Raw genomic sequence first — 22,850 nt, forward strand, 5'->3', positions numbered from 1 at the left:
TAACTACTTCTGTAAACAACATCTTTCTTAAAATTTGAAGACCGCGTTTGATTATACCCACGTAATTGAATCCCACTACCAGGAAGAGAATTGTGGGCTTGAATAAGCTCTCTAGCAATGTGAAAAGATGTTGTTCACAGGAGAAGTTACACTCGTTTGAAATATTCTGGCCGATATGTCCAAAAGATTTTATTTATGTTCTAGGTAATTTTGCAATTGAGCAGATAATTTGCCACTAAATGTGTGGTTCTTAAATCCAGCTAGCATTTTATCAATGTTCATGATATTCCAAATTAATTCCAAAAAGCTTGATTCTAGAGCTTTTGGATGACTCGGTCACATGGCTGTATGCTAGCTATGTATAGTCGGTGACGAAAGTTAGTAACCAAATGCTGTTTTTCTATACAAAATGTTCGAGTTTGGGGATCTGTATCTCAGCTTCTCGGTTGGTAAATGGTTGGGCATGGCGTACCATTGGTACCTCGCGTACCTGCAGGAATAAAATAGACCCCTTTGTGCGGTCCTTAGCCTCTTGCCCAGCATCCTCCTCGTGGTACTGGCCATGATACGAGTAACCTTAGGGAAGATATGGTAACCAACCCCGGTGGGAACTTTGGTCTTCCGAACATTTAGGGGGAATGGTCCTCCGGAAATCTAGGGGGTTGGTGTCAAGCAACGTATAATCAACGAGAGAATACGAACCGGGACAATCGGCGAAGACCACAGCGACGTAAAGGTACTAGCGATTGGAAGCTCGGTACGTGGAACTGTAAATTTCTCAACTTCATCGGGGGCACACGCATACTCGCCGACGTGCTGAAGGACCGTGGATTCGGCATCGTAGCGTTGCAGGAAGTGTGTTGGAAGGGATCAATGGTGCGAACGTTGAGAGGTAACCATACCATCTACCAGGGCTGCGGCAACACACACGAGCTGGGAATAACTTTTATAGTGATGGGTGATATGCAGAGACGCTGGGTCGGGTGGTGGCCGATCAATGAGAGAATGTGCAAGTTGAGGCTCAAAGGCCGGTTCTTCAACTTCAGCATAATAAACGTGCACACCTCTCACTCCGGAAGCACTGATAATGATAAAGACGCTTTCAACGCGCAGCTCGAACGCGAGTGCGACAGCTGCCCAAACCATGACGTCAAAATCATCATAGGAGAGCTAAACGCTTAGGTTGGCCAGGAGCAGGAGTTAAAACCGACGATTGGAAAGTTCAGCGCCCACCGGCTGACGAACGAAAACGGCTTACGGCTAATTGATTTCGCCACATCCAAGAATATGGCCATTCGTAGCACCTACTTCCAGCACAGCCTTCCATACCGATACACCTAGAGATCACCACAGCAGACGGAATCACAATTCGACCACGTTCTGATTGATGGACGGCACTTCTCCGAAAATATCGACGTCATGACGTGTCGCTAACATCGACTCTGACCACTATCTGGTGATGGTTAAACTGCGTCCAAAACTCTCCGTCGTTAACAACGTACGGTACCGACGGCCGCCCCGGTACGACCTAAAGCAGCTCAAGCAACCGGATGTCGCAGCCGCATACGCCCAGGACCTCGAGGCTGCATTACCGGAAGAGGGTGAGCTGGATGAAGCCCCTCTTGAGGACTGCTGGAGAACAGTGAAGGCAGCCATCAACAATGCAGCTGAGAGAAACTTCGGGTACGTGGGACGGAGCCGACGGAACGATTGGTTCGACGAGGAATGTAGGTAGATACTGGAGGAGAAGAACGCAGCGCGGGCGGTCATGCTGCAGCAAGGGACCCGGCAGAACGTGGAGCGTTATAGACGGAAACGGCAATAGCAGACCCGCCTCTTTCGGGAGAAAAAACGCCGCCTGGAGGAGATGAAACAGCTATGCCGGTCTCAAGAAACACGCAAGTTCTATCAGAAGCTCAACGCATCCTGCAACAGCTGCGTGCCGCGAGCCGAGATGTGCAGGGATGAGGATGGGAGCATTTTGACGGACGAGCGTGAGGTGATCAAAAGGTGGAAGCAGCACTTCGATGAACATCTGAACGGCGCTGAGAGCACAGCCAATGAAGGTCGGGACAACGGAAAAAACGCCTTCGTCGGTACTGCGGAGTAGGGAAACCAACCAGCCCCCACTTTGAGGGAGGTTAAGGATGCCATTCACCAGCTCAAGAACAATAGTGCTGGTAAGGATGGTATCGGAGCTGAACTCATAAAGATGGGCCTGGAGAGGTTGGTCATTTGTTTGCACCGGCTGATAAGCACAATCTGGGAAACAGAACAGCTACCGGAGTGGAAGGAAGGGGTGATATGCCCCATCTACAAGAAAGGCGACAAGTAAGAGTGTGAGAACTTTCGAGCGATCACCATTCTAACGCATGTAGGCCGCATGCCTACAAAGTATTATCCCAGATCATCTTCCGTCGTCTGTCACCTATAGTAAGCGAGTTCGTGGGAAGTTATCAATCCGGCTTCGTTGACGGCCGATCGACAACGGACCAGACTTTACTGTACGGCAAATCCTCCAAAAATGTCGTGAATACCAGGTCCCAACGCATCACCTTTTCATCGATTACAAGGCGGCATACGATAGTATCGACCGCGTAGAGCTATGAAAAATTATAGACGAGAACAGCTTTTCCGGGAAGCTAACGAGACTGATAAGAGCGACCATGGAGGGTGTGCAAAATTGTGTGAAGGTTTCAGGCGAACATTCCAGTTCGTTTGGATCCCACCGGGGACTACGACAAGGTGATGGACTTTCGTGCCTGTTGTTCAATATTGCGCTAGAAACTGTTATGCGGAGAGCCGGGCTCAACAGCCGGGGTACGATTTTTATGAGATCCAGTCAATTTGTTGCTTCGCAGATGATATGAACATTGTCTGCCGAACATTTGAAAAGGTGGCAGACCTGTACATCCGCCTGAAACGCGAGGCAACAAATGTTGGACTGGTGATGAAGTGTTACGATAGACGGGGATACGTTCGAGGTGGTCAACGAGTTCGTCTACCTTGGATCCTTGCTGACGGCTGACAATAACGTTAACCGTGAAATACGGAGGCGCATCATCAGTGGAAGTCGGCCCTGCTTGGACTTCACAAGAAGCTGCGGTTAAAAAAGATTCACACCCGCACCAAATGTATCATGTACAAAACGCTCATAAGGCCGGTAGTCCTCTACGGGCATGAAACGTGGACGATGCTCGAGGAGGACTTGCAAGCACTCGGAGTCTTCGAACGTCGGGTGCTTTGCACGATCTTTGGCGGTGTGCAGGAAACGGTGTGTGGCGGTGAAGGATGAACCACGAGCTCGCTCAACTCTACGGCGAATCCAGTATCCGAGGATACGATGGGCTGGGCATATTGCAAGAATGCCGGACAGCAACCCTGCAAAGATGGTGTTCGCATCGGATCCGGTTGGTACTAGAAGGCGTGGAGTGCAGCGAGCTAGGTGGGCGGATCAAGTGCGTATCGATTTGGCGAGCGTGGGGCAGAACCGAGGATGGAGAGATGCGGCCACGAACCGAGTATTGTTGCATGACATTGTTCATTCAGTGTTATCTGTTTAGATGTTAACTAAATAAATGAATGAATCTCAGCTTCTGGTAGGCTGAATTGGCTGAAATTTGGATGGCGAACTACAAATAATCTAAAGTTTTGAGTATACTGAGCTCACTAAATTTCAGTCATTTTCCAAGGAGTTTAATACACACAACTTTCAGCAAATTCGGACTACCAGAAGTTGAGATACATATCCCCACACTTGAGCATTTTGTTTGGAAGAACAACATTTGGTTACTAACTTTTTTCGCTGATTGCATACCCAGTTCTTCGAGTGCAATGGTCACTCTATTTATTTAAATCCAGATAACAATGAATTCAACTTTTGGTTTTGCAAATGAAATCTAAAGATAAAATGTATAGATAGATACAGGGGATAGGCAAAATGATTGAGATAGGCAAAATTTTGCCCAAATTCAAATGCTTATAACTTTATGAAAAATGGATGAAATTGGATGCATCTGGAAGCAGTCGACGGCAAATTTGGTCCAGTTTTAGGAACTTCCTTGGCCATGCATATTGGCCACTGGACACCGGAGATGTTCCGGATTTTCTGAGGTCATGTCCAAATGTCATTTTTTCTGTCGCTTGTATTTTTGTGTGGTGTAAAGTTAGATAGATGTTTGCAATTTTCCTAGAAACTAGAACTAATAGGAAGTTGAATGCCACCGGACGCATTAAGATTGGTTGGAAATCTTCAGAAATATGACCATTTCCGTAAAACTGGTTCCGGAAAGCATGGTCAGTCATGTTTGTATTTCCAATCATGTAAATATTATCCGGAGCTATATCCAAGCGGACACCAACCTTAAAAATGATGTTTCCTGCAGCGTATTCAGAACCATTAGATGCACAGACCACTCTATAGAACGTTCCAGGTGCCCTGGGGGAAGTGGTCAATTAGGAACATATCCGGAACCATATCAATATGGGCATCAAACTTCATTATTTTCAAAGGTTATGCTTTCCGAAGCATTTCCAGCATCACTGGCTGCCATAACCACTTTATAGTAGGTTCCAGGTGCCCCGGGGGATGTGGCCAATTCGGAACATGTCCGTTCATCTGTTTAGAATCACATTCTACCATAAACAGTAAGATCCATGTGACTTGGAAACTTCTATTAGCATCACCTTCAAAAATCTTGATGTTTTTACCCATATTGATGTGTTTTCGGACATGTTTTGAATTGGCCACATCCCCGGGGCACCTGGAATCTTCTATAAAGTGGTCATGGCAGCCGGTGGTGCTGGAAACGCTTCGGAAAGCATAACCTTTGAAAATCATGAAGTTTGATGCCCATATTGATATGGTTCCAGATATGTTCCTAATTGACCACTTCCCCCAGGGCACCTGGAACCTTCTATAGAGTGGTCTGTGCATCTAATGGTTCTGAATACGCTGCAGGAAACATCATTTTTAAGGTTGATGTCCACTTGGATATAGCTCCGGATAATATTTACATGATTGGAAATACAAACATGACTGACCATGCTTCCCGGAACCAGTTTTACGGAAATGGTCATATTTCTGAAGATTTCCAACCAATCTTAATGCGTCCGGTGGCATTCAACTTCCTATTAGTTCTAGTTTCTAGGAAAATTGCAAACATCTATCTAACTTTACACCGCACAAAAATACAAGCGACAGAAAAAATGACATTTGGACATGACCTCAGAAAATCCGGAACATCTCCGGTGTCCAGTGGCCAATATGCATGGCCAAGGAAGTTCCTAAAACTGGACCAAATTTGCCGTCGACTGCTTCCAGATGCATCCAATTTCATTCATTTTTCATAAAGTTATAAGCATTTGAATTTGGGCAAAATTTTGCCTATCTCAATCATTTTGCCTATCCCCTGTAGTAGTTCCAACGTTCACTCTCTGGTAAGATTAATTGGACATTTCTTGGAGGAACCAGATATGTAGAAAACACCGTCATGTTGCCAAGTCATGAAATTTTTGGGATGAGTTATCTTTCATAAGACAAGAAAATTGAATTTAGCTCATACAACATGGTTAGACCTGGGATCGACTCCCATTCCAGAGATAGTCATTTATTACAGTGACAACTTCCTTCGGAAGGGAAGTAAAGCCGTTGGTCCCGAAATGAACTAGCCCGGGGCTAAATATCTCGTTAATAAAGAAAAAGAAAAAACACATGTTTCGATATATCTCAGAATACATTAGTTTCAGAATTAGTATTAGAAGTACCAGGGCGCCCTCCACAGTATTGTTCCCTTTCTGCGCCACCCGGAGAAATGGTGCAGTCGACAATGTTTTTCTCCGAGATAATCGGCTGCCCTTCTTCAGTCTCAAGCCTGAGGCTAAATAAGGGTGGGATTATGAATATGTTGTAATTCAGTTTAAATTATCACCTATATGGATTCGCATTACGCGTTTTACACAGTGTATACTGTTCTTTTTCGCCATTGGCGACTTTCAATAGATACCGCTCTGGTTTTTCGTGCTGAGACTGCAAAAAGCTTCCTGCCTAGTGTGGGTAGTGGCTACCGTTATGATAGCCCAGATCAATCTTCAGCATAAAAGAACATTCTTGAACAGAATTAGTCACGAGTTGACGAATTGGCATGTATTAGATGAGGAATCATTATCTGATAATCGCTAAATCTTGGACATTCGAATGTAACTTCGCAGACTTTGCTTTTTAGGAACTTCCGGTCAACAAACTTGGAACTCTATATTGATTTGATTGCGACCAAATTTCATGGATACTCTCCGTCCATTGAAAATCCAAGTGATTTGGATGATGCCGTTGATACAACAACATCCTACATTATGGAAGCTTTTGCAGAAGCATGTCCTCTGCGGTCTGTGAAGACTACAAGATGTACCCCATGGTGGAATTTCGATCTGACTAGATTCAGGAAACTATGTAGAAGGAGTTGGGACAGACGACGTTCAGCTGGATCAGAATCGTTCAAGTCGGCTCGCAAGGCTTACAAGAAGGCTCTGCGTTCTGCTGAACGATTCGGCTGAAAAAAAAAAAACTTTGTACAAATGTTTCTAGTTTGAGTGAAGTTAGTCGGCTAAACGGAATCCTTACAAAATATGGAAATTTCCAAGTGAACGAAATTCGACATAACCTCATTCTGATCAAGAAGTCATAGAATGTTTATTCAATACACACTTCTCCGGATGTGTGAACATAGCATCTACGGATGAACTAAATGTCTTTTCATGTAGTTACAAGCATCTGGCTTTGGCTTGCATTGCAATATCGTAACTACTGCATCTATTCAATGGGCACTATTTTTAGGAATCGCCAGAAATTTCATCTTGATTTTGAAGTGTTGAAGGATGAAAAACCTTACCATTCTCGCTGCTGTCGTCCACATCGTTGGTCAATATCCCGATCAGCTCGTTCTTCTGGTGCAGCTCGTGGGCGAGCTGCGCTAGGTTTTCGTTCGTGTTCTTCAGCTCCTGCTCCAGCTCGGCTACCCGGTTCTCGAGGTGCGTATTCTGCGTGAGCAGTTCCTTCCCGATTTGCACCGTCAGCTCCAGGTCCTTCTCCTTCTCCTCTAGCAGGCGCGTTACGGCATCTATGTCATCGTACGCGCGGGTCATTTGGCTTACACGATTACCGCATAGGACTGTAATAGAACGAAAGATAATGAAGGGAAAGACTATTAGTGATAGTGTTCAAGTTTCATAATGATTAGGTATATTCATCAACCTAGGGCAAGAATGCATCGCAATTCGATAACTCGGTTACCAATCACCACAACGGAACCGAAAGAGTGTATTGCATAAAACAACTAAACCGTGATTGATGTATAGAAAACAGGCAAAACAAACTGTAAATAAGGTATAAATATATAAAAAGCGACCGTAATCGAATAAAATCGATATTTTGTATGACGGTTGTATGCCTCCAGCAGCAGTTTTGAAGCATTGTGCACTACAATACAAGTGGAGCGTGTTCTTCGTAATTTACCTATAAATAGATCTGTAGAGTGGCGACGTTTTAAACTTGAACTTGAAATTGTGGACGGTAGGTGGCCTTTAATTGGAAACAAGGTGGAGAAAATTGTCCCAGCTGGTATGGTATATATAAATAGTAAATTGTTTTAAAATTTGTGTGTAAATGAGCTAGAAACACTTTAGGAACGGTTTTTGCAGTAACAAGATTAAGTTGTAGCGTGCTCGTTGACTTACGAGTATGGATTCAATTGTTGCAACATTGCAATCTTTTACCTATTATTTATTTTTAGTTACGTACAGAATATTTTTTTTTAATCATTTGAATTATAGAATTGAAAAATATGTTTCGAGTAGTGGCAGTAATACTTAATAATACGTAATAATACTGCGCTTGCAAAATGCGATTTATTTCAAATTATTCTTTAGACCTTAAAATTGCACTTTCCTAGCCTTGAATTGTCCTTCCGTTGAGTTTTTGAAGCTTTTGAAGGGGTACAATATATCCCAAATGGGATCTTTTACGAAAGCGGTAAGGTACAGTGGGGGAAGTGTATCAGTGGGGTAAGTGGATCATTTGTCTATATTAAGCATAAATACTTGAATATGTTGAATGTTTTCGCACCATTGCTTCGTTTCAGGTTATATTCTTATGTCCACACTGATACTATTGCAAAACTGGTAATACACGTACACTAACACAAGCAAACTTGTTAACTGCAAAAATCAATTTATTTCAAAATTGTTTTCTATCAATCAAAAATCCATTGTATCTCTGTCTAAAATCGAATACTATTAGTTTTTTCAACACATGGTGAGCATTTCAGTTCTAATTGAGTGAATGACAATGAAAAATATGTGATTTTTATAAATAAATACAGATATATTGGACATGGTACACTTCCCCCTACTTTTTAATGGGGTGGGGTAAGTGGATCAAGTATTATTATCATTTATTGGCAGACTGCTTACAAGCATTTGAATAAGTTTTAATATCCGCAAATGTTGATTTCTTTTAACTTTTTTCATTACTAGCTTAAATTTGTCAAATTGAGCATATAAAATTTGAATCAATCCACCTAAAAGTATTTTTAGTCTTTCTCGTAAAAAAAAAAAATATGAAAGAATGAATATTGCAAAATTCAAACAAAACTTTTCATGGTTTATCTAAGCTGAATTGCAAATAAAAAACATAATAAACAAATTTTACAATTGAAAGCATATTCTCGTACCTCATTTGGCGATATTTATTGTTCTAGATAGATGGTACAATTATATTTATTAATAGAATAAAAAGATTTCAGTGTTTTAAACAGAAGTAAATGTAACTAATATTTTTAAACTTCAAGTATTTTTCGAAAACATCATTAGGAATAATCCTACAATACGTCTCTATAACTTATGAGAATAAAATAGATGAATATTATCCAAATTATTCTGGTTACAATATTTTTTTAGTGTGAATTAATGTTTAAATATTTGTCATAAATTTTGATTAAATAAAGATACTTTTTGATGTCTAAAGTATCAAAATGTAACATAACTAGCACTAATAACAAGAACGAGAGTAATCTCATTCTTACTATTCATAATTACACCTCATTTGTTTTGAGAATAGATTTTTTGTATTGGTGATCCACTTACCCCACCATGGTGGGACAAGGGGATCATTTGGCGCAAATTTTCAAGTCCCTCAAACTCAATACATAACCATCAGAAAAATCAAAATAATTCACGATTTGAAGTACATTAGTCCTTCTCATGTCATCCACAGAAAAAAAGTTTGAATTACATTATTAACGTTAGCTGTACATAACGATAAAGTTGACTATTGATTTTTCTGTATCCACTTACCCCACGGTACCTTACCAAATTGAAGAAATAAAGAAATGGACTGGCAGCCCACAAAATTGGAACACGTATATATTTTTACAAATTATATAATAAATTATAATTTTATATTATTATATAATTCAATTAAAAAAAATTGGGAAAACCATAGAAAGCCTCGGGCGGAGACTTTGCGGAAATTCACAAAGAAGTATTCTGAGGAATGGTTGGAATATTGGCTGTAACAGTTCATAGTGGAGACTTTAAATAAACTGTTTGAAGTATCCATGAAAAAAATGAGATATTTGTCGAGTAATTTTTGGAATGCTCTGTTGGATTTTTCCTTGGATGAAATGGCGGGAAAATCCCTAGAAAAATCTTTATGAAAAATTGCTGGAGGAGCATCGCAAGGAATCACGGAACAAATTCATACCCTGGAGGAGTTTTCTGGAAGAATTACTTAAGGAGACGGTTGTGAACTTTCTAGATCAGTCCCTGGAGGTTTACACTACAGACATTTCAAGAGCAATTCCTGGTTGATTTTTTAAAGGAAACCTTATGGAAATGTGTTGAAAAATTACTGAAAGAAATCGGCATATAGGAAAAACTGATTTTTTAAAAACAAACTGCTTTAAAACATGGAATAAACCTTGTCAGTATTTCTGAAGGATTCCTGTAGGCAAAAATCTCCTGTAATAACAACCAGAGAAATTGGTGGAACAAATGCCAGAACAAAAAACTTGGAGGAAATCTATGGAGTATTCTTGGGCAATTTTCGGAGCAATCACTGGGGAAATTACAGAAGGTGTCAGCGTTAGAGAGCTGAAGGATTCCCTGGAATATTTATATTTATATAAAATTTTAGAGAAATCCCTTAAATATTGGCCGCACCATTTTATGGTGGAAGTCCAAAATAAACTATTTAAAATAATGTTGGAGTAATGCTTTGATAAAATGGCGGGGAAATCACTAGGTTAATCTATACGAGAAAAACCAGGAGCAAAATTACAAGAAATCCTTGAGCAAGCTGATTAAGAAATCATGGAGAAATCTTCTGGAAGAATTACTTACCTGAATCAGTTCCTGGAGGGTTACCTTAGAAAAATTTTCAGGAGCCTATCCTAGGAGAATTCTTGTGTGAATTTATTAAGAAAGTCTTGTGGAAATGTTTTCAAGAATTTCTGAAAACAATCGATATATGAACTCCTCTCAGATTTTTTGAAGGAATTCCTGAAAAAAAAAAAAATCTTCAAAATCCCTATAATAAGCCTTGTCAGCATTTCTGAGGGATACTGGATTCTCCACGAGTTGTAGCATCTTGATTATGTAAGCATTTTTTTCCGAAATGTTCATTGAATATTTTAAGCATTTCTCCAAAATTTCACACAGAAATTTTTGTGATGGTTTTTTTGAGATTTTTTTCTAAAAGCTCATCAGGATATACCCTAGAATCCCTTTAAACCAAAAAAAAAAAAAAAAACTACAGAAATTCAGGATTGCAAGAAACATTACGAGTGTTTGTTTTTCCTGTGGTAATTATCATCATTAATTTTTTTTTTATTTATTTCAACTAAAATATTGGAAGATGAAAAAACCCCATTGAGTGATCACTTAATGAGATCATCTCAAAAAGGCACCAAACTTCTTCATCTTTTCTTAAACATTATACCAAATATTTTATGAACTAAAGGCTCACTCGGATTGAAAATATTTATCGTAATATTTTCCACCAAAATCATCATATTCACGAATCAAAAAATACATTGTAATATCACGTTGTTTTCTACGGACATCACTCACGTAGTGTATATTGCGCAAAATCACATTCAAATAGTTGTAAAACATGAAATGACGTGATTGGTCGATTTACTTTATTATTACAATGATTAGAGTCTATTTTTACTCAACACTCACGACGCGAATGATGTGCATCGAAAATGACGTGATATTTCATTTTATTTTTTGTTGTGTAACTTTACTGTGAAGATTATATTATGTTTATAACATGTCTGCTGACACCATAAATTGATGATTTCGTCGTGTTTCGTTGAATTCCTCGTCTGTGAAAGGAAGCCTTGTAGAAAGACACTAGACAATGGAGATGTCAACAACAGTTCATACATCATAAAGAAAGGACATAATGTCGAAAGACAAAAGGTCGAAAAAGAAAGAAATAACGAAAAAAAAACAAAAGGAGAAAAAACATCATAAGATAATTTACTAAGGCATTAAAAAAAACTGAGGATACCATTTTGCTTAAAGAAGAGACTTTACGAAAATTAAAAACTATTTAGCGCTAAAAAGGCGACCAAGTCTCCAAGATGGTTTCTGGACGAATCTTGTTCTTCGGTTTCATTTGATAATAACATCAGTGCTATTTGAATTCTATTTATATTATCTAATTGCAGTATATTAAAACATTCCAAAATTATAACAAAAATAGTGAACTTTGTTAAAGTTTCTTGAAGCCGTATTAATCAATCTAATTCTTACCAATTTCAAATACGGTTTCAGAATAAGTCGTGAAGAAACAAATGTACAAACATTAGGAAAATGCCATAATCAGTCTTCTTCTGTCTATTTGTCTAGAGAAATTACTGTCAACTTCAACGGAGTCAACAGCTGATACAAAAAGCAAAAAGAATCAGTCATAATTTGACTCACAGCTCCGTTATACTCGGAAGCATTATGGGTGCTTTGACCTCAGGCAGAGATGTCACTTCCAATTTCCCGGAGCAGAACGTTTTACTTTCTGGGTCACACATTCCAGCCTCTAGGTTCCATCGCTATACAATGCTGGTGTACTGATGCAGCACATTCTTTGCAAACGACTGTACTGCACTATTGAAGTTGCATTGCATCGAATGGATGTGGATGTTGTCCCAGACGTAGGCGTCGTTCTCATGAATACTCGCGCACAAAGCGACCAATCTTAGCGGTTCGTGATGCGTGAACTGAAGATGCACCCCATCGGAACGCGCTTCTCCATTCCAGGCGACTGGCAAAGCTTTTAAACACGAAATTACTTTCGAATTAGCTGAAACAACACACATCACCGCATTTCCACAAGAGTTGATCACCGAGTTGGAGTATCAACAGCTTTATGTAACTTTTTCCCATCGGCGGTAGTTCGGCTTTCAATATCGATCATCCGTTCGAAAATGTGCTCCAAATATTGGACACCCCCAGTTGGACTTGGTAGTTTGCACGATTCTCACGTTTCTCGTGTTGTGCTCTGAAAATCTTGCGCCTCCTTCGAAAATGCGGTAATTTCGACTCACTTACGACCAATTTTGCTCACAGTCGGCAGCGTTCGCGGAGGCGTATTCCAAACGGCGTTCGATTTTCCCACCCGCTCCCAAAAATTGCCGACCATCAATTGTTACTCGTCTTCGAACGCTGGAAAACATTCATAAACAATCAATTTATCTGACAAATAAGTGGAGCGTTAAGAAAAATCTACATTTGGCTTCGCCCGCGGGGGTTTGTTGCCATTGTTGGAAGCGACTTACAATAAATTGAGTCGAAGTGTCAGACCCCCCTTTGCGCAAAATGTGGCGCGCCTCTGTATTACATAAGATTGGACGAAAAAATTTCCGCACGATTCTCGGTAGTCAGCGATGAGATGGAAAATTGTGCAAATATTTGACTTGAGACACTCATCTGCGCCTCCGTCCGACACTTTACGGAGTGTCAAAAAAGCTTTTCGCTCCTCGTACCTAATGACACGGGCACGACCCGGGAACAAGAATATTTCGTGACTACCTTCTGAGCAAGAGCTTACAGAAATGCCACTTGATGATGCCTCTGGATACTACGGAGGTTTCGAGAGGACTTTTGCAGTCGAAGTTGTTGCAAATTATTTACGATCTTGGTAGCTTTGGGTGAAAAAACAAGAGCTAAATGATTTGGGGAAGGGCACCTGATCGTTTAATTGGGTGATTACGTGAACACTACCGGGAGAATGTAATCAGCAGTCGGTTTGTTTTGAAAGTAAAAGAAAATTGAACTATGATTGATAACTTGTTATTTAGTTATCAAACTTATGGAATGCCTTACATATTTAGTGTTGGGATAGAGCTATAAAAATTTAGAAACTCTTAATAGAAATAAAGACGTTTATAGTAAACTATAGTATAGTAAAATAAGCTGCATATTATATTGGCATCACGTATCCACACTTTTCATTTACGAAAAGATGCTGGACCATCCGGAACTCGAACCCAGCACCGAACCCAACCCGAACTTTTAGCACGATCCTATTCTAAAGCTGCGGAAATTACCACTAGACTAAGAAACCTCCCTTCGTGATTGAGGTGAAAATGAATCAAAGCCACATTTCAAATCTTCAACAGCATAAATCTAAAGAATAAAACAGTGTTGTCAGCTGAAAATTTGATTGATTGGTCATCAATTCCTCAGATTTGTGCTTTTAGTGTGGCTTCCTTGAGCTAAATATAAGGCTAACTAACCGATCATTTGTTTTGGCGCCAAATGGTGCACAGTTTGTTCTAGAGACCGAGAATACCTCTGCATCTCTACAATCACCACGGGAAGGGTGTTTATTAGTGAGGGAGGAAAAGATCTGAGAGACACATTTGGTCGGTGATGCGATCCATGGATGAAGCATGGTACACAAGTTACGTAACGCTAAAAATCGATATCTTTGACCCCCTTCCCCCCTATGAAACATTCGGTAAAGTTTCATCGAACCCCCTCCCCTCTAATTCCGTAACGCTCACTTAAGACTCTTTTCCCATATTTTTCAATTTTTTTTCGTGCAACAAGATTTTTACTTAAAACTATTTTTGTAATTTTGTTTTCGCGGTGAAAATATTTTGAAAAAAAGATTAAAATATACGTTGACATTCATAATGTCGAACTATTCAAAGGTTATTTTTACAAATGATGAAAGAAAAAAAGTTTGTATGTACTAAAACTATATAAGACAGCAACGAAGGTTCATGCCGACACAGTGACAGTGACGAACCATCCATTGTATGTTGCAAAATACATAAACGAAACGTTGTCACGATTGAATGTGTTATTATAAGCATGGAACGAGCTCACCATTGGAATTGGACATGATTAATCTTGATCTCGCCGCTCGCTCCACAGGAGCATGCAACAGAATCAAAATACCATACACTACTCACTGCTCAGATAGACGCCTATGAATTTTGCAGCTCGCAAATTAAAAGTAATAAAACTCATTGTCATGTGAATATTGATTTGGAAAAGTATCGCAATATGCACTTGCATGCTGATTTTTTTTTTTCAGATGTGTCAGTGCAAAATTAACTGTTTGTCATTACATTGAAAATGTAGTGGCTAATTTTGATCGAAAAAATTGTTTTCTGGATTTTTTTTATTTGTCTATTCCTATATTCTTGTTTTGCACCTTGCTCCTTACTTTTTTCTATCTTTATTAATGAGATTTTTGGCCATGTGCTAGTTCAATTCAGGACCATCGGCATTACTTCCCTTACGAAGGAAGTCATCACTATAACTCTTACGTCATAAGTGACTATCTTCGGGTATGGGATTCGATCACTGATCCTCGGCATGAGAGGCGTGAGTTCTAACCCCTACACCAGGTCCGTCCCGTTCCTTACTTTTTTAAAATGTGTGTGGTGATTAATAAGTGGAAGATATACATTTAGGGTGCGGCTTATTTTTCGAAAGTAATCAAAACCAAAAATTCGCATGATTTTTTGAAGTCAAGTCACATAAAAAGAGAAACCTTAAAATATGAGACAAAAATATAAAAATAAAAAGATGGCGAAAGCAACTTGAAGGTGAATTTCCAAGCTACAAAATATGGCCCTTAGTGAGGTCTTCATAAAATTGTTTTTTTTTTCTAACCAATTTTTAAGCTTTTAGCATAATTCTCTTTCAAATTAAATTTATAAAATAAGATTTGTGTAGAACTTCAAATTTGGCTAAAATCAAAAATAAACTTATTTAAAAATAGTTGCCTCCAATTTTTTTGATAGTAAAAATCATGTTAGTTTGACCATAATTAAATGAATACTCAACCAATATCAAATCTTCCTACATGCTTTTGAAGCCGATTAAGTTGTATTATAACTGCGTATACAGCAAATTTTGTAGAAATAGTCTTGATTATGTTTTTTTAACAAAAACATAAATTTTGAACGAAAAATACAAAGTTTTTTTTGCCAGTTAAACGTGTCAAAGCTGAGCAGGTTTTCTCATTGGTTAACCCTCAAAAAGATCATAGCAAATTTTATTCATAAATTTTATAACAAGTTGCTTTCTTCAGTTAAATAGTGAAAATGTTATTCACGGCGAAAAAAATACAAACCTAAAAATTATTGTTTGTTTTTTTCGGTAAAAATCATGTTTTTGGGTAGTTTTTGTTGAATAACAACATCATTAATTATTTTTTAATGATAAGTGTGATATGCACAGTTTGAAAACAACTAAATAAGCTTCAAAAGCACGTAGGTAGATTTGGAATCGGTTAACTATTCATGAAGTTATGGTCAAACAAAGACCGACATTTTAGTAAAAAGATGGAAAATTCATAGAAAACTACTTTGCGCTAAGCCTATTTTTAATTTTAGACAAATTCGATGTTCTGCAAATGTTTAATAAATATAAAAAAATTGGTTGGAAAATAACAATGTAATGAAGACCTCACTTCACAGTTTAACGGCTCCAGATGCACGTTTCCCTTTATTTGGGAGATGCGTGCCATTTGGATCAAGTCATTTTCACAGCACATCACTTGCATCGTGAATATAGGGTAACACAACATTCCAGCAATTGTGATAGTATAAGTTGACTATTGATAAACGATTGATAGATATGTTACGATTGCAACTCTTCAAAAGTTACAGGTAGTTTGAATTTTGACATAAAGAGTGAACCGATGTTTGAAATGATATTGAGAAAATCATTGCGTCAAATTATTTCAGTATCTTCAGTTTATTTGTTTCTCATCACCAGTACTGATAAATTTCATGAATATTACGAGACTTTGCAATAGAATATAGCTCATACAGTATCGGATGTATAAAATGTACCAAATAAGTTTTGAAATAAAAAATAGTTAACTTCAGATAGCTCGTTTTTCGACCCATTCTTATAATTTTTTTCTGAGACAAACTACATTCTTTTTAAATTTTTGTTAACTAGAGAGATTGTGATGAGATTGATTAGCCGCCCGTGGTTGCTACTCCGGTATAGCCAGATTAGCTGCACTTACACAAGGAACCAACCAGATGACTGCTTGGGACTAACAGACACTCTCAGTATAAAAGGGTTGGTTATCTTCTATTTTTAGGCAATAATGGCGCCTGCCACGTCAGAATGAGGGGAAGGGGGAGGAATTGATGATGCATTAAACTGGCTCCCACAGTAGACCGGATATACCCCTGCATCTACGCCAGTTCATGCGGGAAGGTGTAGGGGTGGTAATTTTGGCTTGCTGTATGGTTAGCAGACTGCCTATGTATCAGGCGTAAGGAAAGGCGTGCTAAATTTATGGAAGAATAGGTTTTTTTTGACAAAAAAAATGCGATAAAAAAGCGACCTAGCGAAAAAATTTGCTTCGATCGTCGAATCGTTTTATACACGTTTTATACTTCAACGTATTTGTTCTTTATTATTTCAGCAATTTGTGAAGACATTTAGTTGATTCGACGTATAGTTATTTGTTAGAACATTTTTTATATTGGTTCATAATTTGGTCCAAATTTCACCTATGTGTAACCATTAAATCAATAGTTTTCAAAACTTTTAAAAAATTAAGGTATTTTGATGCTTATAACAGTAAAAATGAAAATAATCGGTTGAGAAACGACGAAGATATAGCCATCTGAAGTTGACCATTTTGTGTGGGGAAACGGCTTTGGTGTATTGTATATGCCCGATACTAAATCTCTCTTCAACGAGAAAAATGTATGTTCATGTGACAAATTTTAAATATAGAACTATCAATAAGTTAAGCACATGCCAGCTGATAGCAAATTTTGGAATAGTAAACCAGTACTATGCAGAGAATGTTTTCAAGATTATGCGTTACCCATGGCTCATGGCTGATTCCTGGATCCAAGGATTGATAAAGATCAAAAACAATATCTCGTCCAAAAACAGATGATTGCATGCTCGCTAAAAAAATGACATAAATCCACACCAGCACCAAAAATACAGTCAAGAATGTCGTCAAGAACTTATACTAAAAGATACGATTACAATCACCATCAATCTCACAGGAAATTTCCTGAAAACGACTGGAATCTGAGAATCTGCAGAAAGCCATACAAAACCTTGCCAGGGATTTCAAAAGGACTTTATCAAAGATCACGAACTAGTCAAATTAGAAATCTGAACAAAGTTTCTTCAAGGGTCAGTATTAGTATCGCCAGGAATTCACCAAACAGATATTCTCAATTGAACTATCCACAACTTCATTGGAAATCCACTTAGAACTCAAGAAAAAAAACAATAATACACAGCTTTTCACCAACTGCTAAGAATTTCAAGACGAAAACAGGCAAAAATCAATAATAGAATCCACTGAAAATAGTATTAGCAAACCATTAATTATGTTTTCAGTGATTTTCCAAAGAACTTGGAAGTAACTGGTCAATTATTTCCCAGATTCTTTCTATAATTCCTGCAATGATCCCTTGACATCCAAAGAAAGGATCTTCAGTGACAATCTTCATGTGAGTAATAAAGACTCCCGAAGCGGGTTTTCAATAATTTTACGCCATGCGGTTCCGTGTGGTTCCTTAGGATTCCTTTAAATTTGCATAATATCTTCAGCCAAAAATTCACAAAGCATCTGACGTCAACAATTGTGAGACAAACCTGCCACAGATCTCTCCGGGAAACCAACAGTTTTTGTTACAGGATTTGGATTAAAAATACCAGAAATCGTAAACTACCTCTCTAGCAACTATAGTCATGTTCCAAAATGCAAGATGTCAGGCAATCGTGCAAAATTTTCTAGTTTAACCCGCATTGCTTTTTCCCGGTGTGTTCTGCGATTTCCCGGGTCTGTCCGGTATTTTTCCCGATCATATGGAATTTCTCTACTGGACTTTTGCATTATTTATTTATTTTTTTGTTTTCAAGCCTGAAGTGAAGTCAACATAAACATATTTTGGAGTAAAACAAAAAAAAACTATTTTAACAAAAGAAAAAAAAATCCTAAAAGTAGCTTTTATAATTTAATGGTACTTGATGTTATTAATTTAATCGGCTATCTCAGTCTTAATGTTTTTAAACGATTTTATTTAATTCTGCCCGACGTTTCGGCCAACGGTTTTTGTTTTTTTAGTGTCAAATTTTCTATCGATTTCAACCAGGACTTAACGATAGACAATTTTACCCTTGAAAAAGGCCAAAATCTGTGGCAGAAACGTTGGAATCTTCTATTTTAAGATGAATACACTAGATCCAAATGATTACCTTTGTCTTGTAAAATTTACGAACAAATGAATGATTTTTCAAAATTTGTCATTTTTCGAGCCGATATGAGCATGAGCACTCTATTTTTGGTTGTAAAATTATCTCATGTAATCTAAAAATTCAATTACTTTTTGTACTACACTTGAAAGTTATAAGTATTCCTAAACGCTCCGTGCAGAAAGATTAAATTTTAAAGAACATTTTGAAAGCATATATGAGCAGATTTTTCGAACATCATATATTTATTTTTCTTTGAACACTGAATTATAAAATTATTGGTATTGTTTCCACCCCATTGGCCAAATCGCCACGACTACCCCTATACGCTTAATGACAACTCAATTTGGGTGTTTAGTGATGAAAGAACTACAGCTTTTTGTCGCTTGATCGAAAGACCGCATTTTCTGGAGAACACAATTTTATTGGGCATCCGTATCTCTATTTTGATATTATAAATTGGTAAAAACAAATTTCAACCTGTACACTCAATGACATCTCAATTCACCCTAATAGCAGGTCATCTCGTAGTAAAATTTGCCGAAGGGTGATTCAAAATATACTAATTTCAGAAGGCGTTCATAATCAGAATATGCAAACAATAACCCCAAACAACCCAATTGATAAGAAGTGTTCAAACATACGTGACAAAAGTAAAGTATACAAAGTATACAAAGTTGAAAATTGTTCAATGGTAGATTATTCAAACGGTAAACGATTTGGTTACACTTTTGCCCCGAAACAAATGCGCAGAAAAATAAACACTCTCAACCACGACATAATAATAAACACTCAAACGATTGTCAAAACATCCATTTCACACCTGTTTTCCGTGCAGTTGTAGTTCCACCACCGGCACTGCCCCCAGAAACGCTTGTTGCCACCGCCGTATTGACACTGCTACTGGTATTGCCGGCGTCAATCCCATCACCTTCACCAGCAATACCAGCTGTCGAAGCAGCAGTAGCAGTAACTACAGTGGCGTCCCCTTTTCTGCGGTCTCGTTTGCATTTGGATTTGCACTTGGACGTAAATCGCTTAACCGTAGACGAACCTTTACCACCACCTTCAACAACCAGAACAGAACCACACTCGTCGCGATTACTACTTATCGTACTGCTCGTGGCTGTCGTCGACGCTGTTGCGGCCAAGTCCCGCGATTGGGACCGGGACCGAAGCCAAGATGCACTACTACTGGCCGAACTGGACCCGGTAAAGTGGAACCGCCGGCGAGTTCTGCTGTGAGAGGCATTCGACGCCTCCGTTTCGTGGGGAAAGTCGGCTGATTCGCTTCTCCTGCCGAACCGATGGTTGACTGGTTCCGAACGACAGCTGACACTGTCCTCGGTTTCGGTTTCCGTTTCGCTGGCGCTGGGCAACTCATGCTGTTCCGATCCATTGCCGGAATTTTGAGGCCGTCGTTTGCGGAACGCATTGACGGCACGGGTCAGCATTTTTCCGTGGACAAAACTGTTTTTTTTCCTCGACTGTTCAACGCATAATTTTGAGATGCTTCATAGTTGATTAATCGATTGAATCACTCGAATTCTTAGATCGTAGAACCACCTGCCGCTTGAACTTGTTCCACAACCATGTTACTAGTATTACCGTTTCGTGGTCACTTGTTAATTAATTGGTTCGGCGATTTGAACACCGTAAAACTGATCGCTGCTGTTGCGCTGTGTAGGTCAGGAAACCGTGAAGTTATTGAAATGGTTTATTTAACGGCGGATTTGAAACATTATGTAGTAGGTATTAACGTAAAGACGGCAAAGGGAAACTGGTGCAAGACGAGAGCGAGTGCGATGAACCGGGTCTCGAAAGGTTGCCTCCATGGTTTGATTTGTTTATTCGGAGTTTATACGAAGGGAATTTAACCTTCGATTTCCCTTTCATTCGGTATGGATGGCGTTCTTCTACAGGGAGGTTGTTTGTTTGTTTTAATGCCTAAGTGATCAGAATTGCGCATCTAAATGAACATAATTTCTCCAAAAGTCTTTTAAAGTTTATTGAGAAAGTGCAATTTCCACTTTCAAAGAGGTATCGATGTTATATTATGCAAAATTCCATGGAAATAGAATTGAGTTCGTTTAACCAGCTAACCGTTTTATGAACCCAATGGGCGTAACTAGGATTTCCATCCCGGAAGTAGGGGTGGACAAACGATTTCAAATGATTTTTTCCATGGATTTCGACAGAAATTTCTCAAAATTTTATCTTTAAGCGATTTTTTCAGGAATTTTCTCAGACAGCAAAACTTTCTAGGAATTCTTTCAAAGGTTTTACTTTTTAAAGTACAAGGCATTGCTTCATGTATGTTGTCACGAATTTTAGTGAAGCAATTTTCATAAAATGCTTCAAACATTTCACAATGAAACGTTGAAAATTTGCACAAAGTATTCGTTTAAAAATTCCACTAATGACACGCCCAGGAATCTATCAACCGATACTTTAAGGTATTTTCTCTTCAATTCCTACATGAAATACGCCCGGAACTCTATGAACTGTTTCGTGTACCCTTGTCCAAGTCTAATATTTTTAGGGAAATACTTAATTTTTATTCAAGTACTTTTTCTTTAATTCATCCGAGACAAGTATTAGTATCTTAGGATCTTAGGATATGTCGCTTCTGAGGCTCTGCCATTTATCACCGGATGAATTTCTTCTCTGGGGGCATTTCCAGTAGATTTTTAATAAAATTTATTCCAGGGTTTATCCAATCGTCAAAATGCACAAAAAGTAACATGGGACAATTATGCGTATAACGGCAGTTCAATAAGTATATAATGACGCAATTTGCGCCATAAATATGAATACTTGAAACAAATTTTGTAAAATTTAAATACAATATTGAACTTCGTAACCAATAATTTTATTTTAATTTTCGTGCTTGTAGCTAACCACCCCAGAAGTTTTAACAATTACCGAAAATCTACACGTTACATATACTTTGGAATTGAACTAAATGGACAAATTTAGATTTTTGGTAGTTGTTATCAACCAGTTTATTTCGAACTCTTTTTCCGACTGCCCCTTTCTGGCTACACCCATTCCCAATCAACTTGTTCGAGCAAGTTACCAATCTTCCAGCAGACAATCAATGCTGCACTTTATCGCTGTTTAAACTATTCTCAACGCCCGTTCTTCCAAGTAAGACGAGGAACTGTATTGCGCCCAAAGAGACAAACGATACGCCAACTAGGTCAGATCAACATGCGATAGAGATAGGTCTAGGACAAATGCAGACTCAATCGCTTTGTACTGCTTCAGAGTTCGTCGGTTAGAATTAATGGCAGATAAAGAGCATTTCAAGGTGTTCTTCAAGAAGTACCAATAAAACTAAGGTTTATGGATTTCAATCCAAAGAAACAACGTTGCCCACTTCCGTAGAGTTTCCGTACTGTCGATGGCAGTGTGCTTGTCGAAGGGCATCCAACTCCTCCCGCAACAATGAGCTCACAATAATGGCCGTAACTGGGGAGATTCCGGTACTGATATCAAAAATTTCCGTACATCAACCAAGATGCAGCAAAGATTGCTGGCGAGGATGAATGGTGATGGTTGTCTGTAAGCAAACAAGCCCTCCTAACCCGCAGACAGACGTCATTTGCATAACGGTAGATTAGCCGAACTTTGTTGGCGCGTTGAATGGATCAATTGGGTCTGCCTCTAGTGTTGTATACGAAGCGTGCCCGCACTTGCTGTCGATTGGCGTGATACCAAACAACAACAGCAATATACAGTCCCGTGCAAAAGTTTGGGGTCGCCCCCTAAACAACATGCAAAATTGTGATTGGAATACTCTATGGCTTCTTGAATTCTATGGCATTTTTGAATTTTGTGTACTAAATTTTCATTTGAAGTTATGACATTTTTCAAAAGATACACTGAAAATGCAAACTTACATCATACTGTAGGGTGGCCTCAACCTTTTGCACGATGACTTGCATGACTGTTTTATTAATTTTGAATAGTTTGCAGACTTTTCCGTCAACTTTCTAAATTTCTAATGCTGAAATAAAATGCTTTGTTTTTTTTCTCAGTGTTTTTGGTAAGCGAAACTCAAAAAAATGTTCTTTGTC

At 38.7% G+C, this 22,850-nt stretch overlaps 1 protein-coding gene across 14 annotated transcripts in view; it reads right to left on the bottom strand.

Annotated features, from left to right (window-relative positions):
* The window catches only part of LOC5565300 (trafficking kinesin-binding protein milt), a 312,518-nt gene that overhangs the window by 24,960 nt on the left and 264,708 nt on the right, over positions 1-22,850 (bottom strand). For 12 of the 14 annotated variants that reach the window (XM_021846826.1, XM_021846824.1, XM_021846822.1 and 9 more), the window contains one exon: positions 6,888-7,166. In XM_021846826.1, the coding sequence (XP_021702518.1) occupies positions 6,888-7,166 (279 nt within the window). Of the gene's footprint in view, positions 1-6,887; positions 7,167-19,591; positions 19,855-19,885; positions 20,448-22,850 lie in introns of those variants that run through there. The other 2 variants (XM_021846825.1, XM_021846830.1) reach the window with 2 other exon arrangements.

Source organism: Aedes aegypti, chromosome 2, assembly GCF_002204515.2.
Source record: "Aedes aegypti strain LVP_AGWG chromosome 2, AaegL5.0 Primary Assembly, whole genome shotgun sequence".
NCBI classification, from domain to species: domain Eukaryota; kingdom Metazoa; phylum Arthropoda; class Insecta; order Diptera; family Culicidae; genus Aedes; species Aedes aegypti.